At 43.5% G+C, this 17,494-nt stretch overlaps 1 protein-coding gene across 1 annotated transcript in view; it reads left to right on the plus strand.

Moving 5' to 3' along the window:
* LOC148398572 (uncharacterized) overlaps window positions 1–17,494 on the plus strand; it is a 127,196-nt gene that overhangs the window by 81,965 nt on the left and 27,737 nt on the right. The window contains exons 10-14 of the mRNA XM_088373099.1: window positions 7,993–8,039; window positions 8,434–8,550; window positions 12,979–13,110; window positions 13,557–13,598; window positions 16,398–16,535. Of these exons, the coding sequence (XP_088229225.1) occupies window positions 7,993–8,039; window positions 8,434–8,550; window positions 12,979–13,110; window positions 13,557–13,598; window positions 16,398–16,535 (476 nt within the window). The remainder of the gene's footprint in view (window positions 1–7,992; window positions 8,040–8,433; window positions 8,551–12,978; window positions 13,111–13,556; window positions 13,599–16,397; window positions 16,536–17,494) is intronic.

Consider the following 17,494-nt stretch of genomic DNA (forward strand, 5'->3'; position numbering starts at 1 on the left):
AGGGGTGCCCAAACATTTTCAGCTCGCGAGCTACTTTTGAAATGACCAAGTCACAAAGATCTACCCACTAAAAAAATAATTAATTTTATATATATATATAAAAAAAACCTAACTCCTCATCCCCCGTGGGTGGTCTCTTTTTCCCTTCAAGCTCGGGTCCTCTACCAGAGGCCTGGGAGCTTGAGGGTTCTACGCAGTATCTTTGCTGTTCCTAGTACTGCACTTTTCTGGACTGAGATGTCAGATGTTTTTCCTGGGATCTGTTTCAGCCACTCCTCCAGTTTGGGGGTTACTGCCCCTAGTGCTCCAATGACCACAGGTACCACTGAAGTCTTCACTCTCCAGGCCTTCTCCAGGTCTTCTCTGAGCCCTTGATATTTCTCAAGTTTCTCATGTTCCTTTTTCCTAATGTTACCATTATTTGGGATGGCTATGTCAACCACAACGGCTTTCCTCTGCTCTTTGTCCACCACCACAATGTCCGGTTGGTTCGCCATTACCATTCTGTCTGTCTGGATCTGGAAGTCCCAGAGGATCTTGGCTTGGTCATTCTCTACCACCTTTGGAGGTGTTTCCCACTTGGATCTTGGGACTTCCAGTCCATACTCTGCACAGATGTTCCTGTACACTATTCCAGCTACTTGGTTATGGCGCTCCATGTATGCTTTACCTGCCAGCATCTTACACCCTGCAGTTATGTGCTGGATTGTCTCAGGACCTTCTTTGCACAATCTACACCTGGGGTCTTGTCTGGTGTAGTAGATTTGGGCCTCTATTGCTCTGGTGCTCAAGGCCTGTTCTTGTGCAGCCAGGATCAGTGCCTCTGTGCTGTCCTTCAGACCAGCTCTTTCTAGCCATTGGTAGGATTTCTGGATATCAGCCACTTCAGCTATGTTTCGGTGGTACATCCCATGTAGGGGCTTGTCCTCCCATGATGGTCCCTCCAGCACCTCATCTTCCTTTGATGCCCATTGTCTGAGACATTCACTGAGCACGTGATCCGTTGGGGCCTTATCCCTGATGTACTTATGGATCTTGGATGTTTCATCTTGGATAGTGACTCTCACGCTCGCTAGTCCTCGGCCTCCTCCTTTACGGCTAGTGTACAGTCTCAGGGTGCTGGACTTGGGATGGAACCCTCCATGCATGGTTAGGAGCTTCCGTGTCTTGATATCTGTATATCCTCCTTTGGCCACCGTATGGTTCCTGCAGGGTATCTGATTATTGGTAGGGCGTAGTTGTTAATGGCTAGGGACTTGTTCTTGCCGTTGAGCTGACTTCTTAGGACTTGCCTTACTCGATGGAGGTATTTGGCTGTGGCTGCTTTCCTTGTTTCCTCGTCAAGGTTGCCATTTGCCTGTGGAATTCCAAGGTATTTGTAGCTGTCCTCAATGTCTGCTATTGTTCCTTCTGGGAGTGAGACCCCCTCTGTGTGGATTACCTTTCCTCTTTTAGTCACCATGCGGCCACATTTCTCAAGTCCGAATGACATTCCGATGTCAGAGCTGTAGATCCTGGTAGTGTGGATCAGGGAGTCAATGTCCCGCTCGTTCTTAGCGTACAGCCTTATGTCATCCATGTAGAGGAGGTGGCTGATGGTGGCCCCATTCCTGAGTTGGTATCCGTAGCCCGTCTTGTTGATTATTTGGCTGAGGGGATTCAGTCCTATACAGAACAGCATCTGGGACAGAGCGTCTCCTTGGTATATACCACATTTGATGGTCACGTGTGCAAGTGGCTTGCCATTGGCTTCAAGTGTGGTTTTCCACTGTTTCATCGAGTTGGCAATGAAGGTTCTCAGAGTCCCATTGATGTTGTACAGCCTCAAGCATTCAGTGATCCAAGTATGTGGCATTGAGTCATATGCTTTCTTGTAATCAATCCAGGCAGTGCTCAGGTTGGTACGTCTGGTTCTGCAGTCTTGGGTGACTGTTCTATCCACCAGGAGCTGATGTTTTGCTCCTCTGGTATTTTTACCAATCCCTTTCTGAGCAGGGCTCATGTATTGATCCATGTGCCCGCTGATCTTATCTGATATTATGCCCGACATCAGCTTCCATGTTGTGGAGAGGCAGGTGATTGGCCGGTAGTTGGATGGGACTGTACCCTTTAAAGGATCCTTCTGGATCAGGATCGTACTTTTGGGTTAGCCATTCAGGGTGAGTCCCATCCCTTAGCAGCTGGTTCATTTGTGCTGCCAGGCGCTCATGGAGAGTTGTAAGTTTCTTGAGCCAGTAGCTGTGGATCATGTCAGGGCCTGGTGCTGTCCAGTTTTTCATTCCTGAGACTCTTCTCTGGATGTCTGCCACTGTGATGGTTACTGGTTCTGTTCAGGGAGCTTGCTGTGGTCCTTTCTGAGAGCCACCAGCCACTGTGCATCCTTCTTATGTGATGCCTCCCGCTCCCATATATCCTTCCAGTACTGTTCAATTTCCAGCCTTGGTGGGTCTGCTCTGCTATTATTCCCCTGCCACTGAGCGTACACTTTCGCTGGTTGTGTTGTAACCTGTTTATTCGTCTGGCTTCATTCTGTACCTCTTTAGGCGGCTGGCCAAGGCTTGGAGTCTTTGTTTGGCAGTTTTGAGTGCTTCAGGTATGGGCATCTGGCTGTATTTCTTGGGAACTTGCTTTTTCATTGCACCTTTCTGGGCCTCTGTCATTTGGCTCACTTCTCTCCGTGCTATCTTGATTTTGGCCTGCAGCCTTCTCTTCCACTGGTGGGCACTGTTGTGGTCGCATATGGTCATTCTTCTTGTAGCCAAGCATTTCTAGGATCACTGCTGCTGAAGTGTATATCAGCTCATTGGTTTCAGTGATGGTGGCCGTAGGAATTGTTGTCAGTGCTGCATTCACATCTTCTAGGAGACTTTCTGAGGGTACTTCACTTAGCCTCTGCAGTGTGTATCTAAGTTCCCGAGCATTCATTCTCGCCATGATCTTGTTCTTCAGGTCAGTTGCTGCCTCGTTCAGCTTGATTGTGCTTATTGGGGTTTCGTACCCAACCTCTGGACTTGTACATGGATTTAACTCGTCTCTGACCTGGTGCTCTGGTTGACCTTCGCTATGGCATTTGTGTTGTATCTCATCAATCTCGAGCTGTGATAGCAGGTGTCGTTTATGGATATTGGAACATTGAGCTACTAGTTGCTTGGCCGATAGTGTTGACTGTGGGTATCGAAGTTGCCATTGTTCCCGCATTCTCCGCATGTAACCCCTCTCGCTCGGGTTGCTGGAGTAGTAGCATTCCAACAGATCCTTATTCTCGCATCTTGCCCATTTGTGTCTTGTTCCAGTAGCCCATTTTTCATCAGGGTGCTCTGGTTCCCCAGCACCTGACGCATACCTTGTTTGTCCGGGCGACGTCTGAGCCGGCATGTCTTTCGTTTCTTGTACTCTCATTATCTCTGAGGTAGGCGGTATCGTAAAGGGTCTTGCCTAAGGACCCACACTGACTGGTAAGGTAATCGCTCATTGCTCATATTGTGCCCCTGCCGGGAATCGAACCTGGGTCTCCCGTTTGTAAGTCATGTGACTTACTGATTGAGCTAGTCAGCTATATATATATATATATATATATATATAAAAAATTAAGTATAAAGTATATATATAAATATATATATATATATACTTCATACTTTATACTTGTATATACTTATATACTTTTTTAAATCTTTTTACTATGTCCAGCTGCCCCACTAATTTTTATACCCTTTCTTAAGTTTAAGAGAAAAAATAGGGTTCTGACAATTGGAGGGAACTCGCGAGCTAGCGTGTTAATGTTGTGTTGTTAGCGCCGTTTTTTGCGCACGCGTCAAGTGCGAAAAAAACCCAAAAACATTTTAATGTCACGCAATCGACCAGTGGTGGCAAGGCGATCGACCGGTCGATCGCGATCGACGTATTGGGCACACCTGCTTTAGAGGAACAAAACGGCTTTGAAAAGAGATCTTACGGAGGCTACGAAAAAAGGTTCTCCAGCCTTATGGCAGGGGGTGCTAGTGATCCCGGCATGCTTCATCCGCCTACCTGTAGAATAAGAGATCTCCAGTTCAAATTTACAGTGAACAACTGAGGAGCAGTCGTCCATTTGTTTCGTTTTACTTTCTTTTCCCCCTGGTTTTACATTTCGTTTTACAATGGAGGATTACATATCCAAACGATTTTCAACTGTAGATTTTCAGTCGAAGCAGGAGGTCATCAGTAAAGGAAGACCAACTCCGGAGTTAAAAGGTTTGATTCGGACAACGGGACTTCGGAACGGAGTGGTACGCACGATCGAAAACAAGTTTTTGATTTCACGTGCTTTATTGAATGTTTTTATGTGTGAAGACTGCTGATATGAGATAGAAAATTGAAATAGTTCAAATTAAATAATGAATAAGCCACACTAGAGCAGAGTTCCCCAAGCTTTTTGTGACACGGTTAGGTGCCGGACAAATTTTACCGGGGGTGGGGGGGGTTGACGTCGGTGCCTCCCCAGTCATGAACCTCACCGCACGTCACTGACTCCAATGTAGATTTACAACATTGCATATGTTCCTACATTTCACTGATAGGCCATTAAACCAGCAGATAAATGATAAATGGTAAAAGACACAGAACACTAACTTGCAAATGTTGGGGGTTTAGTTTACACAGAAGATTATTTCTTTGGTTTGTCTCTTGACAATTGTTTGCTTCAAGTTTGAGTCGTGAATCAAATACAGTTCCCAGTAGGGTTGGGAAGATTCACCGATATGCATCGGAAAATCGATACGACCTGTAAGATGCAGTTGCATCGATTTGCAAACGTCTGCATCGGTAAAAACGCACAAAAACTCGAGATGCATCGTATCTAAATTACCATATTGGCCCGAATTGGCCCCTCTTTTTCAAGACTCAAGTTTGAAAAAAGACTTTTTGAACACCAAATTTAATTTTCATACAGAAAATAATTACATCTGAAACAAATGATTATAACAATATATTTGAAAGAAAAAAAAATGTTATTTTGCCTCATTTAAATCATGCAAAAACAGTATCACATCTTAATATCTGAACATTTATATATATGTAAACTAAAGTACAATCACATTTTTAAATGAATGGCTTCTGGTTTTTGAAATGTAAATAAACCAATCTACTATGATAAAACAACAACATTTCAATAACTGCATTAACCATTAAAGTGAAGTCTAACTGTAGTCTTGAAACAAATCTGAATAAGGTAAAACATTGCAATAAATTCATGCAAACTGCTACCGCTATTGTTTGGGAGCCTGAGGACTGTATAGCGGGTTGGCTCGGGTGGTTATGCTCTTTTTGCCCCCGGATGTCGGTCAGAACACAGGAGGGAAGACGTGGTTCAGTTTTGATTGCTTTACTGAATTATTGGAATAAAAATATAATAACCATAAATGAAATACTCTCGGCAACACACCAAACATAAGTCATCGATCGAGACAACAAAATACATTTACTGGCGACCGTTAGTCGCCGTGCCGCTGCGTAATGGCCACTCGTACGATGCGAGGCAAACTTAAAGGAGCGCGTCTGAGCTGTCAATCAAACGGCGCGCACATGAATCAAACCGCGATCGGACAAATGGCACAACAGTGGACAGTAGTAACAATGAAATGTATATACTCACTTTGTGTCAAAGATGCACACAATCACAGCAACATACTCTGTCGATTATGAGGATGCCGGAGCTGTCAATCAAATGGCGCGCACACGAAGCAAACCGCGATCGGACAAACGGCACAACAGTGGACAGTAGTAACAATGAAATGTATACACTCACTTTGTGTCAAAGACGCACACGATCACAGCAACATACTCAGTCGCTACCAGCAACCTTTAACTTACCGCTGCGCACAAGTGAAAATGGGTATAATGTTTAGACCCTGAATATAAGATGACCCCCACTTTTTCAGTTTTATTTCAATGCAAAAAACCTCAAATTATACTAGGGCCAATACGGTATTTGCATCGATAAAAATCGATTAATATCTATAATTATAACTTTTTAGAAATGGGTCTCTGGGTTTCAGTCACTCCTACTACTCAAGTCTGTGTTCAAGTCTCGGCTCAGGTCTCGCGCGAATAGTCGGGTCCAAACTGACCTTCTTCGAATTGTACAGAGGCGGCAAGTCAGCCAAATTTCGGGTTCTACAAACGAGATGGAGAGCTGGATAAGACAATGGCCATATGTAAACTCTGTCGTGCAGCTATAAGATACACAGGCAGCACAACAAATTTGTCTAAACATCTGAAGCGGCGACACAACATGCCCCAGTCCCCGGCGACGTCAGCTAGCAGTGCTTCTGCAACACCTTCAAGTGAGCCACGAATACCCCAGTTATTTCATTTGCCGCTTGCAGTTCTGCCTGGGCAAAATCCATCACGGACGCCCTATCTTTCTTCCTTAATGTTTGTTGAAGGTTATACCCTAAAGTTCCAGAGAGACCTGCAATTAATCATTCTCTATGTTGTACTTCCTGTGTTTCAAAATAAAAAAGCACAGCCAGCTTTAATGCTTCAAGTGCCAAAACTTGAACTATGTATTCCATGGTGTATTTTTCTTCTGCATTGCATCGTATCGTATCGCACTGGATCGCATTGTTTTAAAATTAAATCGTACTGTATCGCACTGTATCACAGGAGATGGGAGAATCGTATCGCATCTTATCATTGGCAATTCCATGAATCGTGAATGCATCGAATCGTTGGCAGTGTATCGAGATGTGTATCGTATCGCTTTGATGGTGAAGATTCCCATACCTAGTTCCCAGGCATTTATATTGATCCACAACTCAACATCTTGGTTGTTTATAATGCTGGCTTTGGGTTCCGACTTTATTTTCCTGAACTCAATGCCAATTTCTGTAGTTTTGGAAACATTTAAGTCAAGAAGGTTATCAGCGCACCAGTTAAAAAAAGTCAGTGAGGGTACCACCATGGTTAGACTCAGAGACATTAGGAAGTGGTAATGGTGATGTGTCATTAGAACATTTGACCAGTAAGCTGCTCTCTGCAACTGTTTGTGTACAAGATGAAAATTAAGATTTAAAGGACACATATCATGGAAAATCGACTTTATTTGCTTTTAAAATCAGCTCACGTCGTAGCGTTCATAAATATTGTGAGGGGATTCATTTTATTACGTGTCATGTATGGTTGTATGGACAAGTTTTCTGTCGTTGATATCTTTTAATCAATCAAAAAGTTTGCGGCGCAAGTATACCTCGTTTAAATAAAGGGGGAAAAAAGTAAACACTACCTCGGCTAAAGAAAGGGAGGCGCACATCTTACGGTCTGAGGGGTGTGAAGTATCTCATTTGCATTTAAAGAGACCACACCAAAATGGCTTGCTCTGACCCGCACTTAGGAACAAATAGGAAAGAGCGACCTGTGATGGCATCAAAACAAGGAATTCAGACAAAAGCATCGTTGTTCCCCTTGATATAGACCACAACTAAAACGTAAACGAGTAGAATTTACCACCGTGATATTTGGGGTTTAAAGGACACAGCCCAGGGTGAAACGGAGGAAAAGTCAACACATGGTTGGCAAACTGTAAAGGGGTCAAGTTTGTGATTTGTAAAAGAGTTAATCTAGTGTAAAACATGCAGGATAGTGGCCCTTGAGGAGGAAGTTTGACATCCCTGGCTTAGAATGAATCATTTATACAAGCGAGGTTGTCAATTATCCTAAAATGTTTGGGCTATTGGAGGAACCTGATCAGACACAATCTGAGAGAAGCCTTGTTACCACAAGGATAACATGCAAAGTTGATATGGAATGTCCAGAGTTGTTGCAACCACATCGTGCTAACCACTGCCTTGTTATGCTTCTGACCATGCCCGTTGGTAACACCTGATTACATTTTAATTGGAAAAGCCTTGTGAAGCAAAATGTGTTTTTGGCACATAAACTTGCATGAACAGATTTGATTCCAGAAATTTTAACAGTATTGATTATATGCTCTCATTTTGCTCTTGTTTGTTTTAGACCTCTCTACCGAAGTGAGTGAGGCTGACATGAACACTTCTGCTAAGGTAAATGCATACATAAAATTGTGATTGAGTGTTGAGTGTTATCTAATCATTTTAATGTTTATACATTTAATGTATTTTAAACGTGTGCAACAGTCTCTCACAGCTGGGATATCTTGGTTGCGTGTCGTTTGTAGAATTTTGAAGGAGTGAGGATCCATTATAGGATTAATTCTGTTGTGTAACGTGAAAAAATTCAATAGCTATGAATATTTTTGAAATGTGAATGAATGAATATCAATATTACCTGATCATTCAACTTGGTTTGGGTATCTTCTCATGATGAAATTAGTGGAATGTTGTCCATCGCCTTTTTCCTCATTGCTCATGTCTGTTAGATTATCTTGAGTAAAACTATTTGTTTGCTTACTAATTTTATTTTTGTAATCCATATAAGGGCTTGGTGTTGATCACAGAAATTCCTGGTGGTGACTGGTCAGCGAGTGATGTCCTTAAGCTCATCCAGCCTTTTGGAAATCTTATTGACATTATCTCTGCTCCATCAGTTGGAAAGGTATCAGTTACCGACTTAACACTGACACTTTGGCCTTGTTGAATGGTATATTTTTCTCCTGTGCATCATATACAAGATTTTTAGTCAGGATTTACTTAATTTGTTGAGGATATTTCACACTTTTGACTTAATAAATGTTGTGGGCAGGGTATTATACATGGGTACAGGATGGGTGGATGGACGGACAGACGGCACCGCACACATGCACCCACACTCTTTATTGAGCTCCGATAGGAAATTCAGTTGCCAGTGCAGCATGCACACCCAAGAGTGGGCACACGAGAGGTTAAAGAACAGATATGCAGTGGTTACATAACATGTAAAAACATGCAAAATATTATGAATCAATCAATAAATACATAAACAAATAGACAATAGACATCAGACATGACAAAAATGACAAACAAAATTAAAAAAAGGAGAATAAATCCTCCACTACTCCTCCGCTTGGTGACAGTGACCAGTGGGTGGATGGGGTTGTCCTTGGACAGCAGCCTGGCCAACACCCGGTGTTCTGCCACAGACTTCAGACCAAGCAGCTCTGTTCCCACAACATAACCCGCCATCCTCACCAGTTTTTCCAGGCAGAAGGCATCCCCCTTCTTAATGGTGCCCCCCCCCAGCTCGCCACCGCAAAAAAGAGGGCACTCGCCACAACAGAATGATAAAACATCCGCAGCATCACATTGCAGACATCGAAGGATGCGAGCCGCCTGAGGAAGTACAGTACATTTTCCTTTTTTGCGCAAAGCATCCACGTGAGCAGACCAATGGAGTTTGCAGCACGCCAAGATATTTACAGGTCTGCACTCCACACAGTCTCCATTGATGGTCACTGGCTCAGGAGTAGGCCTAAGCCTCCTGACGTCAACCACCAATTCCCTGGACTGAGCAGTGTTCAGGTGCAGGTGGTTGGAGTCAGACCAACTTGCGAAGCGCCGGCTCCTGTACTCCGCCCGTTCATCTCTATTACAGCCAACAATTGCGGTGTCGTCCCTAAACTTTTGGACATGGCAAAACACCGTTCCCTGCGGTCCTCTCACGCTGCTCCTCACTGTGCCTCCCATGCACACATAGTGAGGTCTGCCCATCACCTACCCACCCTGCTTTGGGCCGCAGCCTCATCCCGTCTCACACCTCCTTCATGCTTTTCCTCTGCAGCTTCTGCTCCAACATCTTCCTATAAAGTAATCTCGCCATCTTGAGCTTGGGCCTGAGCTCCCTCTGCACTTGCTTTAGCTCCTGCTTATCACCGTCCTTGAAGGCCGGCTTCTTGCGATTCAGGAGGCCCTTCATCCCACTTATAATCCAAGCCTTGTTGTTGGCATAGCAGTTTACTATTCTTCCTGGAACACTTGATGGCACCAGGAAAAAATATCTCATTTTATAGACGTTTACATGTACCTATAGGTTGTGAAAATGTTGTTCTTGGATTCCAATATATTTGTCAATTATATGAAAACGTTTTTCTTTATAAATCATTAGTCTTTCAAATCAGACAGTGTTAGATGCAGCCTTTTTCTCCATGTAAGCTTGAGTTGCTAAATTACACAGTCAGAACATTTTGCCTTCCATGTCTTCTGCGTCCAGCCTAGCTCTTTTGTTACATAAAGGCTCTTACCTAGCAAGAGCCTGAAAAGACAGCTAGCAGGTGGGAAAATCCCCACCAGGCCTGCTATAGGCTAGCTACCTATGGTAGGGGGAATCTGCGAGGGGCGGAAGTTGACTCACCAGCAGACAACTCGGTAATTGACCCAGGAATGAAACTGAAGAGAAAGATGATCGGCGGCACTACTGCAACATCTACTCCAGGAATCAAGGTAAAGAGTTGCAGCTGCGGCTGGTCCAAGGTAACATCCGTGGAGATGACACTAACTGAATCCTGGGACTCATGTGGACCCCAAACAGTCCCTACTCTGATAACCGGAAGGAAGTGGTCTGCAAGCATGGTTACACAACAGGTAAAGGCAGACCTGTGACCTGCAAGCATAGTTACACAATAGGCAAAGGCAGACCTGAGGCACCGTACGTAACATTGTGGGCCTCATGCAGCAACGAAAAGGAGGGCCTGGCCTTGGAGAGAGCAGACCAACATGGCACAAGGCAGCTCCTATTCAACGCAGAGGTCGGGTCGTTGAAGAGCTGTGTTGACAGGAGCAGGCAGCCCGGTGTCCAATGACTGTCTCCCAGGCAAAGAAGGGGCAGTGGATGAGATGGGAAGGGGTAGAGAGAAGGAGGTTCTCTGGAACGAGCTCTGAAGCATTTCACACCAGCTTCATCCTGAGAGCAACTTATGATGTCCTGCCTTCACCCAGTAACCTCAACCAATGATATGAAGAAGACCCAACATGCTCACTCTGCCCATCTTTAGCAAAACTGAAGCACTTCTTGGTGGGCTGTAAGACCAGCCTGACACAAGGTCGTTACACCTGGCGGCACAACTTGGTGCTTAAATGTCTTGCAGCTGTGTTGGACAATAGAAGTTGTGACACTAACAAAGACCACAGCCAGTGACAACACCTGACCTAGGCCAGCGGGAGGAGCACGAGACTTTAGGTTAGTGGCGGACCTGAATCAAAGGCTCTGCTTACCATCAGAGATCGTTACAACAATCCTCAGATCAAATCTTGTGCTTTTGTCCTCTTCAGTGCACAAGGTTCACATAATAGAGCTGACTGTACCCTGAGAGGTTGCTGTTGAGGAAGCCCACGAATGAAAGAGCCTCAAGTAGGCTGAGCTGGCACCTGACGCTGAGCAGCATGGCTGGAAAGGTTTGCCCAGTTGTTGGCTGCAGAGGATTCAGAATCAGAATTAGAATCAGCTTAATTGACCAAGTTTGTGCATGCCAAACAGGGAATTTGACTTCGGTTGATCTCAGCCTCTGTACAACATTTAAGTGACATTCAGGTCACTAACAATATTTAAGTGAGAACAGGATGTTATTGCACAGTGAAGACTCTGAGTCTCTGAGTGGTGAGAGTTCATCAGAGCGACAGACTGGGAAGAAGCTGTGTCTGTGTCTGCTGGTTTTGGCGTACAGCTCTCTGTAACGCCGTCCGGAGGGGAGGAGTTTAAACAGACTGTCTCCTGGGTGAGAAGGGTCTGCGGAGATGTTACTTGCACGTTTCCTGGTCCTGAACAGGTACTAGTCTTGGATAGATGGGAGGTTGGTCATGGGCAAAACAACTGTCCGGCTGCTTAAAGACCTGGGAATCCGAGGCTAACCCTATGTCAAACCGTCAAAGCCCTCTTAACCGCAGCAGAATAAGCAAGCTGCTGACTCTGGATTAAAAGAAAGAATGCCACCTGGGTCCCAAAAACAGCACCTGTGGGATGGAAAGGTTAAGAGCAGAAAGGGGCACACCTGGGATGCCAGCTGTTGTTGATGAGCCCTCTGGAGGGGTTGTGGGCCTGTCATCAAAACACTGAAGAAGAATGGTCCCCACCTGATGACTCCGATGAAGCTTGAAACCACTCGGTTTCATCGACAACCCATCAATGTCTGTACCATGGCACACCTCAGGAGTGCATTAATAACAAGGGATTGTACAACCTAGTCCTATTATAGAACTTACTTTGCCAGTCTCATCTCCTATCTGCTTCTAGTCTCAAATCCTGCATCACATGTGACAGTGGGTTCACAAATTGTATGACATTGTCAATTAATCTCACTGGCAAGTTACCATGTTTTGGGATTGTACAACCTAGTCCTATGAGAGAATTTACTGTCCCAGTCTCATCTCCTATCTGCTTCTAGTCTCAAATCCTGCATCACATGTGACAGTGGGTTCACAAATTGACATTGTCAATTAATCTCATTGGCAAGTTACTGTGTGGTTTTTTTTCTTCTTCTGGCTGGTTCTATTAGGGGTCTCCGCAGCAGATCAACTATTTCCTAATCACTCTGTTCTGTGTATCTTCCGCTGTCACACCAACCTACATGTCCTCCCGCACCACATCCATAAACTTCCTCGTTTGCCTCCCTCCTCCTGCCTGGTGGCTCCATCCTCAGCATCCTTCTCTCAATATACCTCCTCAGCACATGTTCAAACCATCTCAGTCTCACCTCTCTGACTTTATCACCAAACCGTCCCACCTGAGCTGTTCCTCTGATATATTAATTCCTAATCCTGTTCGTCCTCGTCACTCCCAAAGAGAATCGCAACAAGTAAGCAATCTTAATGCCCTCTGAGGTGTACAATTATCAGAATGGATTTTGCAAAGGCAACCATCCACCTCTACACATCAGTTCATGCTTCCACATCAATTATCCGTAATAACTGTACACTTGATTGAGCATTAGCCCTGTGGTATATTAGTTTGATTTGGCCAAGAAGTCTGGAAATTAGGATTTGGAAAAAGAATGGGATTTTGAATGTGTAGAAAGCCTGTCATATGAAACATTAATTGCATGTCCTTTTATGTCAGGCTCTTGTGTCTCTGCCAGACTTAAAGACTGCACAAGAGGTTGTTAAAGTTTACACCGCCATTCCTGCAAAGATTAAAGACTGTGAAGTGAAGATGTTCAATATCGAAGAGCTTGTTTGCATTGATACCCCAGTAAGGCTTTTATCATTTTTCCAGTTTTGTTGTTAAACAGATCTCCTGTTTTCTACAGTTGCTATATTAGCGCAAATATTACCTTAGATTCCCCAGATGGTTCTTTGATTGTCAAAATCCTGAGCATATCTTGAATAAAACAGTGCACTATTCTGATTTCATATTTATTTAGTATTTATGTCTTTCTTTCTGTATTTTCTCTGTCCTTTCTTTCTTTCTTTCTTTCTTTCTTTCTTTCTTTCTTTCTTTCAGATTTGACATGCAATGTATTATTTTTCTTTAACTTCTTCAACTTTAACAATCTTATTTCACAATTTTTTAAATAAGTTAAATTATAGTAACATTACACGTTTAAACCTGACTTGCCTATGAGAAAAGTGTGATGAGCCCTATGTAATATACGTCCTGTTCATACAATGACGGATTAACCTGATATTTTTGCATAGGTGGCTCTCTACAATCTACTGATGCAATCATTTCATCCATTGGTAAGTTATTATTCTCACTCACAGGATTAACTGTTGTATCCAACAGGAAAATACCATTATTAATTGGCCCTAGTACAGTAAATGCCCTTCCATCCCGGAACCCGTTTAATGGATTTTTTTGGTAACATTCTATTCCAATTTTATTCTTTTTTGGGGGGTATAATGCCACGTTGCACAGCTAGGCGGTGGCACAGTAGTTTGTATAACCCTGTACATGCCCAGAACACCTCACCAGGAAGTCGTCCAGAAGGCATCTTAATCAAATACCCGAGCCACTACCTCAGGCTCTTCTCAACGCTGATGAGCAGTCCCTCTCGGATTAATGAGCTTCTCACTCTATCCCTAAGGGGGAGCCCAGACACTATGCAATAACTTATTTTGGCAGCTCGTATCCAGGATCTTGTTCTTTTGGTCACGACCCACAGCTCGTCACCATAGGTGAGGGTAGAAACATATAGTATCTCACAAAAGTGAGTACACCCTTCCCATTTCTGCAATGTTTTAATTTTATCTTGTCATGGGACAACACTGAAGAAATGAAACTTTGAGACAATGTTAAGTAGTCACTGTAGAGCTTGGATAGTAAAGTAAATGTATTGTTACTTCAAAGTAGCTCAAAATACAACAATGAATGTGTAAAATGCTGGCAACAAAAGTAAGTACACCCCAAATGAAATTGTCAAAATTGGACCCAAATGTCAATATTTTGTGCGGCCATAATTATTTTCCAGCACCGCCGTAACCCTTTTAGGCATGGAGTTCACCAGAGCTTCACAGTTCGCCGCTGGAATCCTCTTCCACTCTTCCATGATGACATCACGGAGCTGGTGGATGTTGGAGACCTTGCGCTCCTCCACCTTCCATTTGAGGATGCCCCACAGATGTTCAATAGGGTTTAGGTCTGGGGACATGCTTGACCAGTCTATCACCTTCACCCTCAGCTTCCTTAGAAAGGCAGTGGTCATCTTGGAGGTGTGTTAGGTCTCGTTATCGTGTTGGAATACTGCTCCGCGGCTCAGTTTACGGAGGGAGGTACATGTTGGCATTCATTGTTCCCTCAATAAACTGTAGCTTCCCAGTGCCAGCAGCACTCATACAGCCCCAGACCATAACTTTCCCACCACCATGCTTGACTGTAGGCAAGACACACTTGTCTTTGTACTCTTCACCTGGTTGCCGCCACACATGCTGGACACCTCCAAGACGACCACAGCCTTCCTAAAGAAGCTGAGGGTGAAGGTGATAGACTGGCCAAACATGTCCCCAGACCTAAACCCTCTTGAACATCAGTGGGGCATCCTCAAATGGAAGGTGGAGGAGCGCAAGGTCTCCAACATCCACCAGCTCCGTGATGTCATCATGGAAGAGTGGAAGAGGATTCCAGCGGCGAACTGTGAAGCTCTGGTGAACTCCATGCCTAAAAGGGTTACGGCGGTGCTGGAAAATAATTATGGCCGCACAAAATATTGACATTTGGGTCCAATTTTGACAATTTCATTTGGGGTGTACTTACTTTTGTTGCCAGCATTTTACACATTCATTGTTGTATTTTGAGCTACTTTGAAGTAACAATACGTTTACTTTGCTATCCAAGCTCTGCAGCAGTGGTTCTTAACCTGGGTTCGGTCGAACCCTAGGGGTTCGGTGAGTCGGCTTCAGGGGTTCGGCAGAGCTGGTATGTCATTGCCCCGCCCCCGCCCCGTCCCCCGCCCCTTGTCCGCGGATGGCCGAACACACCGGTAGCCCCTTCCGTCCGCGGATGGCCGAACACACCGGTAGCAGTCCCCCCCCCCATCCGCGGATGTCCGAACACACCGGTAGATTCCCCCCCTCCCGTCAGCGGATGGCCAAACACATCGGTACCACCCCCCCAATAGGGGTTCGGTGAATGCACATATGAACCTGATGGGGTTCGGTACCTCCAAAAAGGTTATGAACCACTGCTCTACAGTGACTACTAAACATTGTCTCAAAGTGTCATTTCTTCAGTGTTGTCCCATGACAAGATATAATGAGAGGGGTGCACTCACTTTTGTGAGATACTGCATATATGGTTTTTGACACTGTAATACGGTCGTGGTCCTGGTATCCCATGCATCATTCCGTCTCGGGGTGCTACACATGACTGCCAATATTCATAGGTCTCGGTCAAAAGGACCGAGATTGACCTTTATTTTCCTACTCTAGGTGGTGCTACAGAGCCATTTTATTGTCATTGTTTATGACAACTTTAAAATATCAGGTTTTCATCATTAGTGTGCAAAATTTGAGTTTCAGTGCATGTTTAAGGGTGTCAAAAATGACAATACTTTACAGAGAAAATAAAAATAAAAATGTTTTCCCAAAGTCACTACTCAGGCCCTAATTAGTATTTAGAGGGAAGCGGGGGCTGTCTCCTGAACAATCTCTCCTAGATGTATTTTCTGTTATGTTCAGGAATTGTTTTTACACAATGAAGGGAATATTCCTGTTAATTCAATGATGTTAGATGTACAAAATGTTTTGGGCCAGTTTTCCATGTTTTGAATGTTTTTGTCATTTGTTTCGTTTTCATTGAAGGGAACATTTTCATTGGATGTGTTGGTGGAGGAAATTATCTATTTTCTAACATCAAGCCCTTTACATTGGTGCTATATTCTACAGACGTAGTTTTCAATACATACTGCTTTTAATGGAATATTATACTGTAATACTGATAGCAGTATTTAACTTTGGATCTAACGTTGCAGGAATTTAGGTCAGTTTTACTGTAAAACTGCATGATAATTGATTTAGCAAACTTTGTTCTGCTTCATTCAGGAGAATTCATCTCCAGTTAGTTGGAGTAGCCTTTTGGTGATCAATAATGTTCCTGACACTCCCACTGGCCCCTCTGAAGTTAAGAAACTAGTTCAGCGTTTTGGGACTGTGGTCAAAACTCTGGAACTTAACAATGTGGTAAGGAATTTTAAAAAACTAAATAAAATAAAAACACATGATTCAATATTGTGACAGTATTTATTGTATTGTCAAATTTGATCACTGCTATAGCATGATATGTGACTGGCATCTTGTAAATGTAAATACTACATTCGCGACACAACATTGTACAGCTAGACATGTTTAAGTGCACAACACTGTACAGCTGGACACATTAAAGTGCATGAAACTTAATAATATTGTTTAAACAGGAACAACACACTGCTTTCTGACTCTGAAATGTCATTAGCAACTTACATGCATTCACACTCCCTTTACTTTTGCTCTAGCTTCAGCAAACAATGCGGGGATGTCTTTGTGAAGTGCGACTCTGTAGCTCGCTCAGGATGTTGTAGCCTTGCTGCTCTGTACAGGCATTCTTTAACACTAATATCAAATTTTATTTAACTTTAACAACAAATAATTGTTTATTCAATGTTTAACAGTCTCATATTGGTAGTGATTTTTTTTTAATTTTACATTGATGTTGTATATTTATTGAAAAAACTAACGTAAACCCAATTTGTGTTGAACAAAAAACATACAATGATTTTCAAATCATGTTCAACCCGCACTTAATTTAATACACTACGAAGACTAGATATTTCACGTTCCAACTAAATGAACTTAATTGTTTTAGCAAATAATAATTAACTTTGAATTTTATGGCTGCAACACATTTTGAAAAAGCTGGAACAGGGTCATGTTTATTATTGTGTTACATCACCTTTTCTTTTAACATTCAATAAATGTTTGGGAACTGAGGATGCTAATTGTTGAAGCTCTCAAGGTGTGGTTCTTTCCCATTCTTGCTGATCAATAGTCAGGGGTATCTGTTGTCGTATTTTACGCTTCGTAGTGTGCCACTCACTGGGGACCAGTGTAGTACCCTCACTCCTTTACTACTAAGCCAAGCTGTTGTTACACGTGCGGTGGGG

This window comes from Syngnathus floridae, chromosome 4 (genome assembly GCF_059516105.1).
Source record: "Syngnathus floridae isolate MCC-2025c chromosome 4, RoL_Sflo_1.0, whole genome shotgun sequence".
Lineage (NCBI taxonomy): Eukaryota > Metazoa > Chordata > Actinopteri > Syngnathiformes > Syngnathidae > Syngnathus > Syngnathus floridae.